General features: G+C 42.9%; 1 protein-coding gene across 2 annotated transcripts in view; it reads right to left on the reverse strand.

Moving 5' to 3' along the window:
- The window catches only part of kcnn3 (potassium intermediate/small conductance calcium-activated channel, subfamily N, member 3), a 70,948-nt gene that overhangs the window by 3,902 nt on the left and 47,379 nt on the right, over positions 1 to 19,667 (reverse strand). For both annotated transcript variants that reach the window (XM_048261355.1, XM_048261354.1), the window contains 3 exons: positions 15,797 to 15,907; positions 4,403 to 4,530; positions 2,936 to 3,005 (listed from right to left, as the gene is read on the reverse strand). In XM_048261355.1, the coding sequence (XP_048117312.1) occupies positions 2,936 to 3,005; positions 4,403 to 4,530; positions 15,797 to 15,907 (309 nt within the window). The remainder of the gene's footprint in view (positions 1 to 2,935; positions 3,006 to 4,402; positions 4,531 to 15,796; positions 15,908 to 19,667) is intronic.

Raw genomic sequence — 19,667 nt, forward strand, 5'->3', positions numbered from 1 at the left:
CAACACACACACACATTCCCATAATGTAGCCTACTAAACAACCCCTCCGACACACACACACATTCCCATATGTGTAGCCTACTAAACAACCCCTCCGACACACACACACATTCCCATAATGTAGCCTACTAAACAACCCCTCCGACACACACACACATTCCCACATGTGTAGCCTACTAAACAACCCCTCCGACACACACACACATTCCCATATGTGTAGCCTACTAAAGATCAACATATTGAGAACACTGTAGAATGTAGCCTACTAAAGATCAACATATTGAGAACACTGTAGAATGTAGCCTACTAAAGATCAACATATTGAGAACACTGTAGAATGTAGCCTACTAAAGACCATTTAAGTTTGTCCAAAAGTGCTTAGCGAAACACGTTGTTCGCTCTAAATAATGTAAAACTAGGTTTATAGTGATCAGTGTCTTTCACTTTGGATTACCTGCCTCCCCTGCACCTGTATCACTAAAGGCTTGTGCACAGGGACGCCTATTGACTTTGTAAGCTTTGAGCTACTCAATTCTCCAACAGCTAGTAGGTTTGGTTCTCCTCACAGAAGTACAGCCAGGAAATTTAGCAGAAGAAATGCTTATTAAATGTTTCACAAAATAAACACATTTGTACTAATCTGCCCTCTTATTCCTGAATTTTAGCAGCTAGGCTAAAATGAATAATTTCTTAAGCAATTATTCCCATACAATCAATAAGCGCCTCAACGCAATAAACAAAACAGAAACACACAGCATGTGCTGTCAAAACAACTCCGTGTAAAACTGGTCAATTGTAATTGATGCCCTAGAATAAGCTGCACGCTGCGCTTGAGGGTTAAAGGACTCAACGTTACGTAAAGCAGTGGAGTTCCTCCAGCCACTGCTGTCTAAACTTAAACACTGCTTACCTGTGTACAGCAAAACCAGAGGGACAATATGCTGACAGAGCTGTCACATTTGCGTGAGGAGTTCTACCTGTGACATGTATGGAAGGACTGTCTCGGAGGTGAGCCGCAGTCTACTGACTCAAGATCAGTCGTCTGCTTTTGTTATTTTCCCTTTAGGTGCCCTATTATGTGGCAAAACAGCGACTAGTTGCAAGGCTAGTGGTGGCACTAGAGGCGGCGAGGGCAGAGGAGGCTCCATTGCTTTTAGCACCCTCCACTAACTGCAAACTGGCTCGCCGTCAGCGCTGCACCCAATGGGTCTTTTGACAAATTGTGTTTTTAGCTTTGGGTCTTTTCACGGCCAAATTGAGTCTCGAAAATGTGGAGACCTGAGCCAGGTAATACGTCTTCAGCCATATTATTGATATCATGATATAGGCTATCGGAATCCGAATGTGTCCGAATTAATATTGGACTTGATATTCACCTGGAAGAACATTTTAAAAGGCATATGTTTTTTTCACGCCAACGTTAGCCCCCTTGGCTTCAGAGGTGTGGCTGTGAGTTAGCTGTGATGCAGGAGGGCAGGAGTTTATCTGCTTGCCATGGGAGGCACGATCAAAGTGGCTCCGACACGGCTGCCTCAGGGTGCTTGCGTGCGTGCAGCTGGTGAGAACAGACTGATGCCAGTGGCGGGCAGGGGGCACCAGAAACCTCTCTCTCTCTCTCCTCTCCTCTCACTCCCTCTCCCTCTCTCTCACTCTCTCTCTCTCCCTCTCCCTCTCTCTCCCTCTGTCACTCACTCTCCCTCTCTCTCTCTCCCCCTCTCACTCTCTCTCTCTCCCTCTGTCACTCACTCTCCCTCTCTCTCTCTCTCCCTCTCTCTCTCTCTCTCTCTCTGAATCTGGATCTTTACTGCTGTCACAGATAACCAGCCATCTTCGCCGGACGTGCGGCCGTGCCCTGAGTGGACAGCTCTCCGCACGCTCGCTTGTTTTGGATGCTCGTTTCACAGTTTGGGGATTACTGGAGCGCGTCCTGGCGCCCGGCGCGTCCGAGCGTCTCAGGAGAATCGGGAGCACGGGCCAGACAGAATCAAATCAAGATAACATAAAAGGCACAAGCCCTGCCAGCAGAGAGACATACACACAGCTCCATGGCAGGGCACATGGAATGGCTCTGATGTAGGTTTGTGTGACTGGAACACACGCTTACACACACTTCCTTACACACACACACACACACACACAAGCAGAAGCATTCAAAACATGCATGTTTTCTGTCCTCTCATTCCTCTCCACTGCCTGTCTTCCTTGCCTTCTATGCCGTCCCTGTTCTAACACTTGTGCTGGTTGCTAGGAGACGCAAAGCCACGGAAATAAACGGGTCAGCATGGGAACAGATGAATGCAGAGATATATTTGGGGAGGGCAAGAGTATGTGTGTGTCATTGTCATGTGTGTGTCACACTATCATTAGGGACTGATTAGCTCCTGAGGGGTGATTTGTGCATACCAGCTGTTAAGTATAAGTATATAAGTATATATACTTTTTTTGATCCCGTGAGGGAAATTTGGTCTCTGCATTTTAACCCAATCGGTGAATTAGTGAAACACAAACAGCACACAGTGAACACACAGTGAGGTGAAGCACACACTAATCCCGGCGAGTGAGCTGCCTGCTACATCGGGGCCTTTCGGGAGCAGTGAGGGGTTAGGTGCCTTGCTCAAGGGCACTTCAGCCTCGGCCCACTGGTTCTGTATGTATGTGTATGTATGTATGTATATGTATGCATGCATGTATGTATGTATATGTATGTATGTATGTATGTATGTACTGTATGTGTATCTCAGATTCAAAGATTGTACTGATTGTATTGTCTAAGTGCATGGGTGTACATTTTAAGCATTTGCTATGCCTGTGTAAGCGTGTGAACAAATGTGTAATTGAAATCAAGTTGCTGTTTTATGTGCATGTGTGTGTCTGGACATGTGTGTGTGCAGGATGAAAGATTTGTAGGCTGCTTGGGGTGTCTGTGAGCGCTCACCTTTGAGAGGTCCACCAAAGTGTTGGCTTGATCACTTAGCTTGCGTTGTTCCATTTTCACACTGCGAAGCCTACAAACACACAAAAATGTCCTCAGTCAATGGAAAGAGCCAAACGTTAAATCTGCTAAACATTACAGCATAGAAAAAAACTACACCAGAACATTAAAATGCCTCAGTACTGTGGCAGATGAAAGAAACTACTAATATAAAGTTGTGCCCTAGTCCATATGCACTAAACCAGGCCAACACACAGCAACACAGATAGACAAAGCTCTGCACAGGAAACAGTAGAAGTAGAAGACTACTACACAATTAATACAAAAAGAGAAGTAGACTATCACACAATTGTACCTGAAGTTACAAACGGCCAAGTGGAACATTTTAGCTTGCTGGCTACGCGGTTAGCATGGCTGCAGGCCCCCCATTCTAAATCAGTTCCAATTTGAAGAGGTCGCGGGGGGTTAAAAGGGACGCCACTTGAAAGGCACTGTGCAAGAAAACACTAGTCTGCTCTGCGCTGAGTGCCTTATTAGCGCATTAGTGCAAGACATTCAGAAGTGAGAGCAGGTCAGTAGCAGAATGACCCCCGTTCCCTTAACGACGAGGGAGGAAATGTGGGCCAGGGAGGTGCTGTTGTTAGGCAAGAGAATGTGGATCTAGGATGGCATCTGTGTGGACGTGACTATGTGTGTTGTGAGTTTTCATATGCATTATGCATGTATATCCACCTAAAATGGGCTTTATACTAAATTCCTATATGTTGGGGTGTGTGGGTGGGGTTTGTGTAAAATGAATGTATGTATGTGGGCGCATAAACTAAGGTGTGCTTAGATAATGCAAACATATTGTATTTGCGTGTGCATGTGCTTGGGCATATTGCGTGTGCATGTGCTTAGTATAGTATATATACTTTTTTGATCCCGTGAGGGAAATTTGGTCTCTGCATTTAACCCAATCGGTGAATTAGTGAAACACAAACAGCACACAGTGTACACACAGTGAGGTGAAGCACACACTAATCCGGCGCAGTGAGCTGCCTGCTACAACGGCCTTCGAGGGGAGCAGTGAGGGGTTAGGTGCCTTGCTCAAGGGCACTTCAGCCGCGGCCCACTGGTCGGGGCTCGAACCGGCAACCCTCTGGTTACAAGTCCAGAGTGCTAACCAGTGGGCCACGGCTGCCCACGGCTGCTTGTGTGTGTGTGTGTGTGTGTGTGTGTGTGTGTGTGTGCATGCTTGTGTGTGTGTGTTTGCATGTGCTTGTGTGTGTGTGTGTGTGCATGTGCTTGTGTGTGTGTGTGTGCGTGTGTGTGTGTGCATGTGCTTGTGTGTGTGTGTGTGTATGTGCATGTGCTTGTGTGTGTGTGTGTGCACGTGCTTGTGTGTGTGTGCATGTGCTGGTGTGTGTGTGTGTATGTGCCTGTGCATGTGCTTGTGTGTGTGTGTGCATGCACGTGCGTGTGACTCACTGGTGGATGGCCTGCAGGAACTTCCTCTGGTGCTTGCGGACCCTGGCGTGGTCAATCTTCTTCGCGAGCTTGGTGTGTTTGTAGATGAGCCACGTCTCCCTCAGCACGTTAGCCGCCGCGTTCTTTATCTGAGGAGCACAGGTCGCCACGGCAACCGCATCAGCTTGGGACAAACACTACCCAGGCAACCCCTCCGACACACACACACACTCGCAGAGACACACAAAACACACACATAAATACACTTCAACATGAGCGGCAACCACTTCCTCCTCTACATTCTACATGAACATACTGTATTCTACTATAATTCTACATGTTCACAGTTCAACCAGACGTTTTCTTTTGCAAAACGTTGGTATAAAGCGCCAGCATAAAGGCTGAACACAGACATACAGTATGCTGTATGTTTACCACAAGTAATTAGTCCGTAGGATATTTTTTTGTTTCCTTCTACACTCAAGAGGTTAACACAGCGCCTACAGTGTAACAAACGAGATTGGGAAGTGAGCCTCCAGAGAGAACGCAGTGAACGATAGGAACACTGCTGTATTGGTGTGTGTGTGTGGGGAATCAGGGGAACCTACTGACACTTAAAGCCCCAGCCACACCCTGTGACAGATACAGAAAAATACAGAGGCAGACAGCAGAGACCTTTAGGGTGGCCCCAAACAACAAGAGGCAAGGCAAGGCAAGGCAAGGCAAGTTTATTTATAGAGCACATTTCATACACAGGAGTAATTCAATGTGCTTTACATAAACAAAAACAATGAGGAATAGTGAATAATAAAAAGCATAAAACAGAGTCCACCCTAGTGCTGAACATAAATGCCTGCTAACGTATGGATCTGTTGCAGTAGGCTAATAGATGGGTTTCTGTTGAGTCAACCCTTATAATTTCCTGATGAAAACAATGTGCCGATGTTGGAGGCTTATCTGTGAAGGGACCGGAAGCTTTTTTCGCCAGGGAGTTTAGAGTGGATAAGAAAAGCAAAGAGCTTTACCGTCGGAGGTGGTTGAAAAGAGGGGAGTGGATTGGTGTCTTTGATAAAGCACTTGCACTCTCTGGAAATAAAAGTTCCTGAGACTCCTTAAGCTTTAAGTGGTTCTGATTATAAACACGTTTGAAAAAAAACATAAAGGATGCTATACTAAAAATGAAATAGAAAGTTAACCAAAATGTTCCATGTTAATTCTAAAGGCACAATAATTGGATGCTGCATCTCTGTACTACAGTATGACTGTATTGTGTATGTCTTGATCCCCTTGTGTTGGTACACTGTATTGAATTCATTTCTTTCCATCTGTATGTCGAGACACAAGATCATATTCACACAAAACACTGGGTTTTCATCATTGCTTGAGACTGACTGTTATGGTTGGATTTGGGCCTGAAGTAAAAATATCTTTGACTGAATATTCATCCTGCTCATCCTTTTCTTCATGTCTATTGTACTCCATTCATTACGTTAAAGAACAGTATAGTAATAGGCTCTGCCTCTGATTTGAAAGCTATTTACGCTAATTATGGAATGTGTGGCCGATTCCATGGTTTTCCTGCCGCGACATCAATAACAAAGCACCCATGACCCCTTTGATCCGCCCTGTGTGCATATCTCTCTCCATATTAATGTCTGCCCTCTCATGAAATACCACACAGCAGCCAGGAGAATGAATGGATTCTCTGGCCCCGTAAGAAAAGAGAGAGAGAGGGGGGTAAGAATGGTCTGGTAGAAGGAGAAATGGCTGAGGAGACTTCAAAGCAACATGCAATTTCATAAGAAAAGAACAATTATGTTCCCAATGGCCCTGGCACAAAGCAGCGGGCTGTGCCTTTTTAATAAGCTTTTGATTTGACTTGCGCGGCCGCGTGCGGGAGGGAGCCAGACCGGGCGCTCCGTCCAGAGCCATGGGCTTCAGCTCTCTGATAACCTGATTCATTAGCAGAGGTCAGCCTGCTGTCTCCGTAATGAAACTATGGCCACTCCCCGCATCTAATGGCAGGATGTGAGGCAAGAAAACAGACAGACACTTGCACAGAGAGCTGTTTAGAGGATATACCGGTATAAAAAAAAAAAAGACATTTCTCACTCTCTCTTTTTCTCTCTCACACAAACACACACACACAGAAATAATGATAGACAGGTTACTGGCCTGGAAAGTAACAGGCTTTGCAATCAGCCAAAATTAAATCCTTAATTTGAAATCCTCGCTGACTGCTTTATGTGGGCTACTTAACGAGATGCCTTAGCTGCGGTTAGCAACGGTTTCGAGGTTCTCTCTCGTTCTTTGCGGTTATGAATGAGGTTTCCGACCAACGTCACTGTCCCTGATTGTTCCCATAACAACCAAAATAGTGTTTGGGAGTCAAAAAAATATCAACTTCCAATAACGATACTCTGTGGTTGAATTTGAGTACAGAGAATTGTGCAGGGAATTGTGCAAGGATGTCAGACATCCACTTGGCCCCACTCTGAGTGTGTGACCCCTTTATGGCCCTTAATTTAGAAAAAATCCTAGATCCGCCACTGCAGAAACCCAATGCCTTCCACACATTGTGCAATAGGTTGAGACACATCCTGTTGCCATTTTTAGAAAATGTCTTCATGTCTAGACAGACAGAAAGCATGGTGTTGTGGAATTAGAATTAGACATCCAGACATTTACATAGATGGAAATGATCTCTCTCTCTCTCTCTCATACACACACACACGTACACACACACACACACACACAGAATGATAGACAGGTCATTGACCTGGAAAGTAACAGGTCTTGCAATCAGCCAAAATGAAATCCTTAATTTGAATTCCTCACCTACTGCTGTGGTAGAGCCCGACCGATATGGGATTTTGAAGGCCGATACCGATATTTGAGTATTTCAAAAGCCGATAACTGATATATTGGCCGATACCCAATTTTAACCAACACAATGTAAAAAGCTTTGATCAAGGTGGGACATTATCTGTTTAAATAGGCCTCTCTGGTTTCCTACTGAAAGGCTCTCATGCAGTATTTTCAAAAATGAAATAAGTAGCCTAGTGTACGGTCTTTCATCTTTGATAACCACCATAGACCTCTGAAGTTCGCCTACAAAAAAGCTACCATCTTTGCCCATATATCCGATATAGATCCGGTATCTTGATACCCCAGAGCTAACTTGCTAACTAACTTAATGGCAAGTTGCATCACAAGTTAGCTCTGGGGTAGCAAAAATCAAAGTGTGCCGCCTTCACGTACCGGAGATCACAGTATCCACTTGAAGGCAGAGGACAAAAGTGTGTTCAGGAAAACGTCTGCATTTCAGACTTTTTCGTCCCTGCGAGAGTTTAACAGGTGCGATAATTCAAAATCCCCATGTTATTTTCCCGTAGGAAAAATCGGCAGATATCCTACTGGATCTCAAAGATGGCAGCTTTTTTGTATGCGAACTTCAGAGGTCTATTCGCCTTATTCACCGGGCGGCCAGAACGAGGCTAAAGGGTACACTTGCCATTACACCTCAGTCCAGCAGATGGTGGTAATGCACTCCGTTGGCAAACTGCCAACAAAAAAAAGCTCACCGAAAAAGAAGAAGGGTTCACTGGCCTGCACTGGCCTAATATCGGCCCGCCGATAAATCGGTCGGGCTCTAGTATGTGGGATAGTTAACAAAATGTCTTAGCTGCAGTTAGCGGCGGTTTCTAGGTTCTCTCTCGGCCTTTACTGCAGTTCTGAATGTTGTCAAGTATAGCGCTGCTACCATGACATAATGAATCTCATACAAGCGGCACCCTTTTAGGGGAAAGATGACCGTTTGAATGGAAACCTATAGGGCTGCATCGAAGTGGGGAGCGAAAAGGGCTTATACTTACTAAATCTGTCAACAAACTGGAATAAAAGGTTAGTATAAGGTTGGTGTAAGAGTTATCTGTGTGTTTATGGGGTTAAGGTGACCATTACATGCCTATTTTTTGCTCTTTCCTGTTTACTAACAGGAGTGTCACGAATGTAGTCACAGTCAAGCTGCCCGTGGCTGACTGTATAGTTCGGCAAGCTTAACTTTACATGTCATAACGTCAACTAACCAAGTCACCCCTTAATTCTATCACTTGTTATACGATCGTATTTCCTACAACTAGGTGAGATAATTGGCTATGTTATACTAAAGTGCCACAGTTAGCTAGCAAGCTAACCGTTTTACATTGGAGCTTATGGGAAGTGTTAGCTATGAGCTAAATTCGTCCTCAACATTAGGGTATTGGAAACTAATTAGGTTCCCATTGGAATCAATGACATAATGCTAATTTGCTTTCCCCTAAAAAGGGGGGTGTAACGATGAACGTCAAGATTAGGACGATACGCAGCTTGTACGTATTGGAATGCTCTTCAGTCAGTAATAATACGTGTCTGGAACCCTCTGTGGTCTTGAATGTGAAAACATGGCCACTGCTTGTTATGATCACGTTGTCCAACTGTATTTTCCTAGCAAGTCTCAAAGGTCCTTTTAGGACAGTAGCATAGTAGCAGTAGTGTAACTCCCATATCCAGTATCCTCATTCACAAAAGTACTGTAAACTAAAGTGGCTGTTTTTGTGGATGCTTTTTGAAGTGTCATGCAAGTTCAGGGTGTGAACCCAGGCTGCCATGTTGCCGCTGCTCCCCCACACCCACTCAGAACATGGCTATTGCAAATGTGTTTAATATGTAACGTATGCCATGTGTGTTTAATATGTAACGTATGCCATGTGTGTTTAATATGTAACGTATGCCATGTGTATTTAATATGTAACTTATGCCATGTTTGTTTAATATGTAACGTATGCCATGTGTGTTTAATATGTAACATATGCCATGTGTGTTTAATATGTAACATATGCCATGTGTGTTTAATATGTAACTTATGTGTGTTTAATATGTAACATATGCCATGTGTGTTTAATATGTAACGTATGCCATGTGTGTTTAATATGTAACATATGCCATGTGTGTTTAATATGTAACTTATGCCATGTTTGTTTAATATGTAACGTATGCCATGTGTGTTTAATATGTAACTTATGCCATGTTTGTTTCAGCACCAAAAATGCACATATTGCAGGACGAGTCAAATTTCTCATTTCTGTCTGTGCAGTACCGGTACCTAGTGTAAGCTCTGGATGCTACAACAATACACAGTTCTCTTAGCGTATTCATAAGCATGGCAACCAGTAGGAAAGATATAGTGATATAAGATATAGATATAAGATATAGAGACTCAGGGGGAAAAGATGGACAGTGTGAAAACACAGAGAAAAACACGTAAAAAACACAAGGGACCTTGAGTTGGAGATGTCCGAATGATTTCATGTGGATCTGGAAAAAAGCTGATTGTGTACAATGCACACACACATACACACTGCATACAGAGTTACACACATACACACACAAATAAACACACTGAAATGGCGGTGGCATTTTGTGAGTCTGATCTCATGAGGACGATTTGCCATCGGGGTCAGTGGTGTCATGAAGAGTTAGAGGAGACGACAGGAGTCTATTAGAAATCAATGGGGCCACAGGCTCTTCAGTAATTCCTGAAAAATCTTCTGCCATCCTTATCTCTCTCTCTCACTCACTTACTCACACACACACACTTACACACACACACACAATGAAATGTACACAAATGGTCATATGCACATATTGCAACATACATTGTGCATCCAGTTGCTTTTTAAAAAAAATGCTGACAGGATGTGCCTGTCAACCCGCTAGGTTGCTCAATGTGTCCGAAGGCACCTAGTTTCTGTTAGCCTGGCGCTAACAGCACTCTCCTGGGGTTGCACGCTAATTACCGATGTAGGAAAAACAGGGGAAACACCTTCAGCTTTGTCATCCATCTAAGATAAACACTTGAACGTGGTGTCTCCACGGCAACAGGTCTGTGAAGTAATCATTCCATTATTCAAAGTTACCAGTCCCACCCCCTCTCTGTAACCATAGCAGCAGCAGAAGCGTTTCGTAGCCTTGGCACATTAAGAGCCAAACTACATTTAGGTCTATCGATTCTGATTCGGAGCAGGTTTTTGTGGATGGCAGATAGCCACACTGGAAGAGCGATTGCGCGCGGCGGATTATAAACTTTTTAAGTGACGAGACCCAATCCCATCCTGGAGAGGGCAGTGGATTTTTTTTTCTCTTTTTTCTACGTGCTGCAATTATTGATCACCCAGCCCTCCTGCTGTCCCGCAGCCATGATGTACCCTACATATTTGATAGGGAGAGCTATTTCTGAAACTTGGGTCTTTCAACAGCATAAAAAATTGAAAGCATCCAGAGAGGGAGAGAGACTACGAAAAAGAGAGAGAAAGATAGGTGGACAGACATAGAGAGAGAGAGAGGCTAAAATATGTGCAGATGGTCAGAGAGATACACAAAGAGAGAAAGCAGCATTAGGAGACATTGAGAGAGTGGATGAGATACTGTATGTCTGGAGAGATGTCAAGGGAAGCTGAGGTAGGGTATGTGGATGGAGAGAGAGAGAAAGAGGTAGAGAGAAGAAGAGAGACAGAGAGAGGTTATGATATAGACAGACAGGCAGAGAGAGATAGGCTGACATTTGTGAATTGAGAGAGAGGAAAGAGGAGAGCTGGGTTGTGAGTATAGCTATGGTCCGAAAGAGGACAGCTGGGTTGTGAGTATAGCTATGGTCTTTGTCCATGGTGCTGCTTTAGGTGGCCCAGCCCTGACGTATGGTTCATACATTTCATGGAATATATTAACCATACCACCACCATGTTAAACATCTCAATACAATAATAGCATATGGAAAGAAACAGAAACAGTTTTGAAGTAAAAAAACACTATTTTCTAAGAAATAGAAAAATCAATTATTAGCTTCTTTGCCAAGCTCCATTAAAGGCATTCGTAAGTGTTTAGCTTTAAAGCATTGTCTTTGTTTCTTTTCTTTTTGATCATATGTCCGCCCCCTCTACAAAAGAGCACCTGTTTGAAGATCAAATTGACAAAAGGGTTCTGATTAGCACTCCTGCTTCAGTTTTCTAACATATGGAGAGTTCTGTATTTGAAATGAGCCAATTACTAATGTTGTTCAGACAGAGAGGCATCAATATAGAATAGCATTCATTCTGGTAAGGAGAACGTACTGTGTGTGTTTGTGTGTGTGTGTGTGTGTATGACTGCTCCAAGACTTATAAATAAGGATAACCTCTCTGTGTTGAGATCATGGGCTGCAGAGTCTAACAGGGCAAGCTTATCAAAAACAGAACCCAATTTTAGGAACTTAACAAAGTCCCGTGACAGTTGACAGGGTGCTTTGGGAAATGTATTTAATAACTGTGTAGAAAGACACATGCTTGACTTATCCCTATGAAGCTGTGTGTGTGTGTGTGTTTATGATGGCCGCCGCTAGTGAAGCTATATATGCTCATATAGGGATTGTCAAAGTTTTTTTTTTTTTTTTTTTTCGTCATCTACTTCCTGAATTTTTGGTCAACGATACCCGGGACACCGAACCACCGGGGCACATGAAATTTGGTGGGTATGTAGCCCCACTAGACTTTTACGGAAAAAAAAAATTTCGTCCCCGGACCCCCAATGCGTTTTCCTAAATAACTACCTGAACCGTGGCACTGAGGATGAAGAATCTTTTATGGTATGTTGGTCTCAAGGGCCCACATCAACCTGGCCCATAATCACTCATTTGGGATTTGCACCCCCCTGGTAAAAAATGAAAAATGCAATATTATTCTGCTTTACAAGGGCGTAGGTTTGGTCCGAAAAAAAAACAAAAAAACACTCAACTTTCACCATTCACTTTATATTTATAGATATATAAAATGATTAAAATGTGCTACTGTCCAACTACTATCCATGATTAAAATGTGCTACTGTCCAACTTGATCTAACTACACTGTGTAGCCTAGTTTGTCATGTGTTGCGTGAAGAGTGTGTAGGCCTACGATATTCCACCGACACGTCCTTCGGTCCCCACGCAAATCTACGCCCCTGCTGCTTTAATCGCCCCTATCTTCAGGTAAGATGTTCAGAACTGCACCAAATTTTATGTGTATGATTGACCTGGCATTTTCTGGGGGTATGCCAAGTTTCGTAGAATTTCATCTATGGGGGGGTCTAAACAAATGTAGGTTATGTGTACATTTAGATGAGTGTACACTCATTGGCCTGTAGATGGCGGTGCACACATATACACATGCACACACACACAGGCACGCACATACTATCGGTATTAGAACGGCCGATACATAATTACAAATTCAGTAGGATTAAAAGAAAGCCAAATATTCATCATCATCATCATGGCTGCATTTCCAGTATTCGCGATACGTAGTCGTTTGTCCACTAGATGGCGCATCGTTGCAGTGAGACGTAATTTTGTTGGAAGTTAAAAGTGGGTTGGAAAAACAATGGACGCTTCCTACAAGGACTGTAGTTTACCGCAGAGAACGTCTAATAAGTATAGGACGATGTTCACATGAAATGTAATTCCCATTTCTTCTTGAAGCCGAAATAAATCTGAGAATGTTTATCGGACATGCTTGGTTTTTACTGCAGGTACGTTAATCTTATAATATCAATAAGGACCTAGGTACAATAATGTTACCGTTAGCGTTGGTTGAGTGATGGAGGCCAATTTGATTGATTGCATTTGTAGAAAACTATAAATGCGGTTATACCAAGCAAATTGATAGCAGCACTGTAATTGTATCTTTCGACTATCGTTTGTTGCACGTGCTACAAAAATCATTCTGTGCAATGGAAGATTTACCAACGCGTTAACCGGGTCTGATACAGTTTTGCCTATACATGCGTGAGACTGAGACGCCTGTTCATTTGTTTTAAGTGCGTGCAGGGTGTGAGAGGGGAATCGATGTGCTTTGATTCCAGCTTGGTAGTTGTAGTCTGTGAGATTAAAAAGCATGTGTGTGTGAAGTATCCAAACAATGACACCTTCATTTCATTATGGCTGCTTTAGCAACACACCTTAAGCTACTGTGTAGTGGGTCCCATTTAGAAGTGGCTACTTCATTCGCGCATTCCTTGACTCATGGAGCTGCGTGAATTTTATTACAACTTTTCGCCACGATATGGCAGTTTAAGTCCGCTTGATACTCTAAGGCGTAAGCCATTGGTTTCCAAAGAAGATTTTATTTGTGTCGCCAGCATAGCCTATTGACAATTTATGTTGTAAATAGGCCTACCTTATAGGCCTACCTGTAGCTTAGGGAAGCTAACAGCTTTCTATTAGGATCTAGTTTGTTAGTTACAGTTTTGTCATAACTCCTGATGCATTTTGCATTTAGAATAGCCAGAGCGTGGATATCTCAATCGGAAAATTAAACAATATCGGGTGCCTATGGACTAGGCTGGGTGAACCCAGCCTGATCTGCCCGCTATTTATTTTTTGATTTCTTAAAAGATTGAGCTTGGTCTGGTGAAAGCCAGACTAGCCATGGACCTCAGTTACACAATGCAAGGGAACATGAATCAGCCTATATTTGCAACTAACAATAACGGACAACAGCTCTTCAACTTTGGCCCGTTAAAATGTGTATGAACAGTCTAGCGACGCATTTCATCAAGGCCCATTTGGACATGTCAGTTATTTGCACCACTGGTTAGATGTAAAACAGCATTTCATTTCAGACTACTGTTACTTAATTTGTGCATTGACAATAAAGTATCACATGAACTAAAGATGACTTAAATCTTATGTAGAAGAAAAAACATTCACAAAAAATCCATCTATCCAAAAATGACCTTTGTTTTTGATAGCTGTTGAAAACGGCATGGAACTGACAGATGTTTTTGTTAATAAATAAATAAATAAAAATATAACATTATGCTGATACCTTTTGCTTTTCACAAATACAATGTAGCCTACAGGTGTAAGTGACCTTTCATCAATCCAGTTGCAATGGATGAACTGTGATGAACTGCCCTACTTGTGATTGTTTAGAGATTTTAAAGGTTTTATAACAATGCTACAACTTCTTTGGCTATTCTACAATCTATTCACCTTTTCAGCGTCAGTAGGCTAATTTCTGTGCAGCCGCACACACACACAGGCATGCCAAACAAGCATACACAAAAGTTTCAAGAGTGGCGAATGGATTAAAAGATGGAGACAAATTGATTAGTGTGATTTATTTTCGCGGAACGGATGTACAGGACTGAACGGCGGTCATATTTTGTACCGCTATGCAGTACATCTAGCTAATGTTTGTATGTGAGGTAAGGCTGCACAGTTGACTGTAATAAAATTGCAATCTTGATTCACACCTATATGCGATCTAATTTGAGAACAACCGCGATTCTGCCAAATTTTTGTAGACATCAACACAAGTGTTAATTCCAAGACCTATTCTTCCTTTAATAAAAATTACAATGCGGGGTTACACCATGTGAGAGAACAGCAGAAACCCGGCACTAAGGAAAGCAAACCCATTGAGACCAAATGATGAATGACAGGGCAGCAGAAAAGTTGCGCTAGGACGAATGAAATGGACAAAATGAGTACAGGCAGCTTACAATCTAATAGCTTTTACTTTAGTAACATGTTATCACAACTGTCAGTCAAGACATGATGGCAGAGTTTTAGTTAGAGGGGGACTACTCCTTAACTCGTTTTGAAAAATAGGCTACGTCTGTGACAATCAAAATGCACTTAACACACGAGTCACAAAAACAAATGCAGTTCATTCACTTCTGGTAAGTCTGTAGGCTATTTATTTTAGCAAATAGCACTAGTTGCTAGCATGTCAAATGTTTGGCTTATACAGAGGTCTACCTACAGTACCGCAGTCATCTTGTACTGAAAATGCACAGAAAAAAATACTGTTTTATGTTCAATATCAGATTCCTGAAGCTGTTGCATAAGTAAGAACATTCCCTTCCTCCAAAATGTATGTGCTAATGTATATATGGCATTTTCTTGTATTTCCTTCAGTAGGCTATCAGGTAAAAGGAGTGTGAATGTTAGGGAGGCACCCAAACAGGCGTTACCAATATATAGGCCCTGTTTTCTGGCATTTGCAAATATGACATTTACAGATTTGTTGCATCAATTCTGCACTAGCTAAATGTTGTTAATGGTTGAAAATGGTTGAATTCTTTCATTTTTTAAAAAAATGAAAATGTTTGTTTCCCTGCCAATAAGTAGTATAATAAAAAATAAACACGTAGTAAACAAACAAATAGAAAATATTAGTATCAGTTATTGGCCAAATTGTAATTGCAAACATCGGTATGGACCCAAAATTTCACAATCATGAATTCCTAACATAAAATCATGAGAGAATCGTGATCTCAATTCTAAGCAAAAAGCAAAAAAAAAATCATGATTCTCATTTTATCCAGAATTCGTGCAGCCCTAGTGTGAGGGAGAGTTACCCTCTTTGTGAGCTGCGTGTCCATCATGAAATTGTGCACATGCTTTTCCGCCTTGGTCAGCTCCAGCTTCCGCGCTACCACGGCAACCACCAGTGCCGTACAGCCTGCCCCCTGGAACAAACAGAAGAGAAAGACGAGAGCAGGACATTAAGAGAGAGGGAGAGAAACAAGGAGGTACAGATAGAGACAAAACGACATCTGAGAGAGAGAGAGAAGAGAAGAAATGAGGCGAGAGGTCAGTGATGATGCTGGTGGTGCGTGTGTGTGTGTGTGTGTTTGGGGGCTTGGTTGGTTGGAGAATGGATAAAATGAGCAAAACCAACAGACCAACAGAGGAAGATGTGCAAGACACAATTATTCAGTGCAGGCCGTAGTCCATTAGACAAGAGACAGAGCTCCCATCAAGTCCACTCCATTAGAGAGACAGAGAGGAGGGTGGAAAGAGTGTGTACATGTGTGCCTTGAGTGGGTTGCAAATCTCTCTGGGTATAAATGTCAGAGAGAAAGAGTCCATTTTCTGTTAAAACGACAAAATGATAAATATGAACAGGAGTATTAGGAGAGGATGTTAGGGTGGAAGTGAAATGCAGAAGAAGGAAGAGAAGTGACAGCGTGGAGTGCTGGGCGATATTGGGCGATATGGCTGAAAACTGTATCACGATAGGCCTACAAGTATTTCATATCAGTCAATATCGATAATTATTGATTTTTTTTTTTTTTAAATCTATTTCAGATAAGGACCAGAAGGAAAAAAAGTTCAATTTAAACACTTATATTTTAAACTTAATCTTCCTCTGATTTTAATCACCTCAGTTATCAATCAAAGCAAACAGGGAAAAGAAATAGCAACACAACCATGAAAAACACTCAAATAGCTTAAATAAATATGCATGAAAAGCAGCACTGGTTGAAGCCTGGAAATATTGTAAACAAAGTAGCTTAATTTGCTAGTTTATCATAGTCTACTGGTTAGACTGTTCAGTTTTCCCACGTGTGTTTAAGTTTCAAATTAATACTTTTTCTCCTTGGGGCAGGCCCTTTTGAGTCTTGGAAAATACTTTTCCATTTGCATCGGGATTGAGATTATTAGAATTTAGCAATTTGTCAATTTGAATGCAACACTTTTGAACAAATTCGTGCAGCGTGCTAATGATGCTAACCGGATTTAATAGCAATATAGCCAGTCGTCTTGCACGATTGTGAATGTTTGCATTACATGTGCATGCTGAGGAGGGATGCGCCTGTTGAGAGGGAGAGAGAGAGAGAGAGAGAGAGAGGGAGAGCACGGGGCAAGGACTCATTGAGAGTCTGTGTTGAGGTAGGCCTACTTCTATTGCCTACTCTGGTAGAGTTGCACATACTAGCTACAATGCAAGATATATTTAGCCTATTTATTTATGGACAACGTAAGGCGGGAGGTGTGTGTTGCTTTTAATTATCGAATGTTCTATCAAACATATTTTTTTATTGATATTGATTACATGTCTATTGCGAAACATATCACTATCGTTTTATAGCCCAGCCCTAGCGTGGAGTGTGAACAAACAGGGAGTGAAGGGGAGAGAGAGAGCAAGAGAGAGAGGGAGGGAGAAAGAGAGAGCGAGAGAGGGGGTTATAAGTGAGGTGAGTGAGTTTGGGACAGTGCTAGGAAAATGAGATGAAGAGAAAGTGAACAAGAAAAATAGAAAGTGAAGAAATAAGAGAGGACAGGAGAAAGAGAAAATAGTGATTTAATGTGGCCTGATGAGAAATTCATTTGGATTCAAACCTGTGATGAAAATGTGTGATTTTCTCCTATTTACTCTCTTTCTCTCTCTCTCTCTGTACTGTATGTGCGTGTGTGTGCCTATGGTTGATGGAGAAGACTTCCCAGAAGTATACTCAAGGGAAAAGAAAAACTTTTAACCCTCTCTCACACACATAGTACATGAAAGCCACACCAAGATATTTTGTGTGTGTGTGTGATCAGAGATGTGCATGCATGCTTGTGTGTTTGTCTGTGTGCACAGTGTAGGTACCCAAAAGGCCTTTACGCTAAAGTGAGGTGCACTGGGAGGTGTCCCTGCTAAAACATTAAAGAAGTGGCCCTGAAAGTACAAACGGAAAGCAGCGTAAACGGAGCTTCTTAAACCTCCCTATGGAAGCCATGATCTCATCTGTCCAGGGTGGCCCCTTCCCGCTTGGAGTAATAACACATTAGTTATGGATCCCTCTGCCGTCGTGTTTTTAGCATCATCTTTGGCTGTTCATATTTGATCACACTGCGAGCTTGTTAACCCTGATGGCCCTCCGTCCAGACGGTGCTGTCTATAAAACTGGACTGAGTACACACAGGGAGCCCTTATGACCTCATCACCTGTTTCTTCTTATCTGACACTTTAGAGAGAGAGAGAGAGAGAGAGAGAGAGAGAGAAAGCTTCAGAGTAAGTCATCATAAATTCATGCTGGTCCAGGCTGACAGAAAGAGAATGGGAGAAAGAAGGGGGGGGGGGGGGTGATCTCCGGTTGAACATTTTAGACGGAGGTCTGCTCGACTCAAAGGGATCCTGGCACCAAAAGTGCCGGTACTGTGGAGTGGCCTTGTGTGGGAGTAGCAAAACAAACACACACACACACAGACACACACTTGTTTTATACTCAGAGATAATCACACAGACCCCTCCCCATTCTGGTACTGCCACCCCCCAGCCCCCCAGGGCGGTAGTATATTCCTCTACCAATACCACCCACACCCCCAAGCCCCCAGGGCGGTAGTATATTCCACCCGCGTTGGCCTTCGGTGTTGTCATAGTAACACAGCTTCGGCTTCAGATTGCACCTATAGAAAGCCATCACAATCACTTTGAGCACGGGGTGGAAGCCACGGTGTACTGTTATTCTATTTTCTCTTCCGCTCTTTCTCTCCCTCTCTCTCTCTCTCTCCTGTTTTTCCACCCCCTCACTCTCTCTCTCTTTCTCTCCCAGTGCTTACATACGGTCACAGAACAAAAAACAGCCAATGACAAACGAGCATTCGACTGAAAGAAACTTTAGTCTGATAAAGTCTCTGGCTTCCTGCAAACACACTCATGCTTTAGGAGCTACACTTTGTGGTTGCATACTTGCAGTGTATAGCTTTGGGATAGTGATTAAGTGAACAGGTAAAAGAGACAGAGTGAAAGAAAGAGTTAGAGAGAGAGAGAGAGAGAGAGAGAGAGAGAGAGAGAGAGAGAGAGTGGGAGTTAGCAGGGATTAGGAGTCTATGTCAAGAACCTGAAGTGTGAATGTGGAGGAGGGTGTGTGTCTTTGTGTGAGTGTGAGTGTGTGTGTGTGTGTGTGTGTGTGTGTGTGAGTGTGAGTGTGTGTGTGTGTGTGTGTGTGTGTGTGTGTGTGTTTCAAGTGTTTATAAGTGGTTGTGTATGTCTGAACCCATACCCAGACAGAGTGTGTGTTTCTATAAGCATTATATTTGTATTACTCTGTGTGTTTCCGTGTGTGTGTGTGTGTGTGTGTGTGTGCCAGAGAGAGAGAGCGAGGGAGATAGAAGATAGAGATAGACAGAAGAAGAAGTGAAAAGAGAAGTGTTAGAAGTTAAAGGAGAACATAGTATGGTGAAAGAAGTACAAGTGATGTATTCTAAGAACAGAGAAACACAAGCCGGATGCCTGTAAACACCCCCCCACACACACACACACACACACACAGACACACACAAACACACAGACACAGATGAATCTGACGAGGACAAACACTAAACTGCTCTGCTGCTCTGGAGCACCTGATGGGGAGATCTTCACAGGCAGAGCGAGGGATTGAGAGGAAGAGAGAGAAGAGGGAGAGAGAGAGAGAGAGAAGAGGGGGATGGAGAGGAAGAGAGAGAGAGAAGAGGGAT

This window comes from Alosa alosa, chromosome 13, assembly GCF_017589495.1.
Source record: "Alosa alosa isolate M-15738 ecotype Scorff River chromosome 13, AALO_Geno_1.1, whole genome shotgun sequence".
Taxonomy (NCBI): Eukaryota; Metazoa; Chordata; class Actinopteri; order Clupeiformes; family Clupeidae; genus Alosa; species Alosa alosa.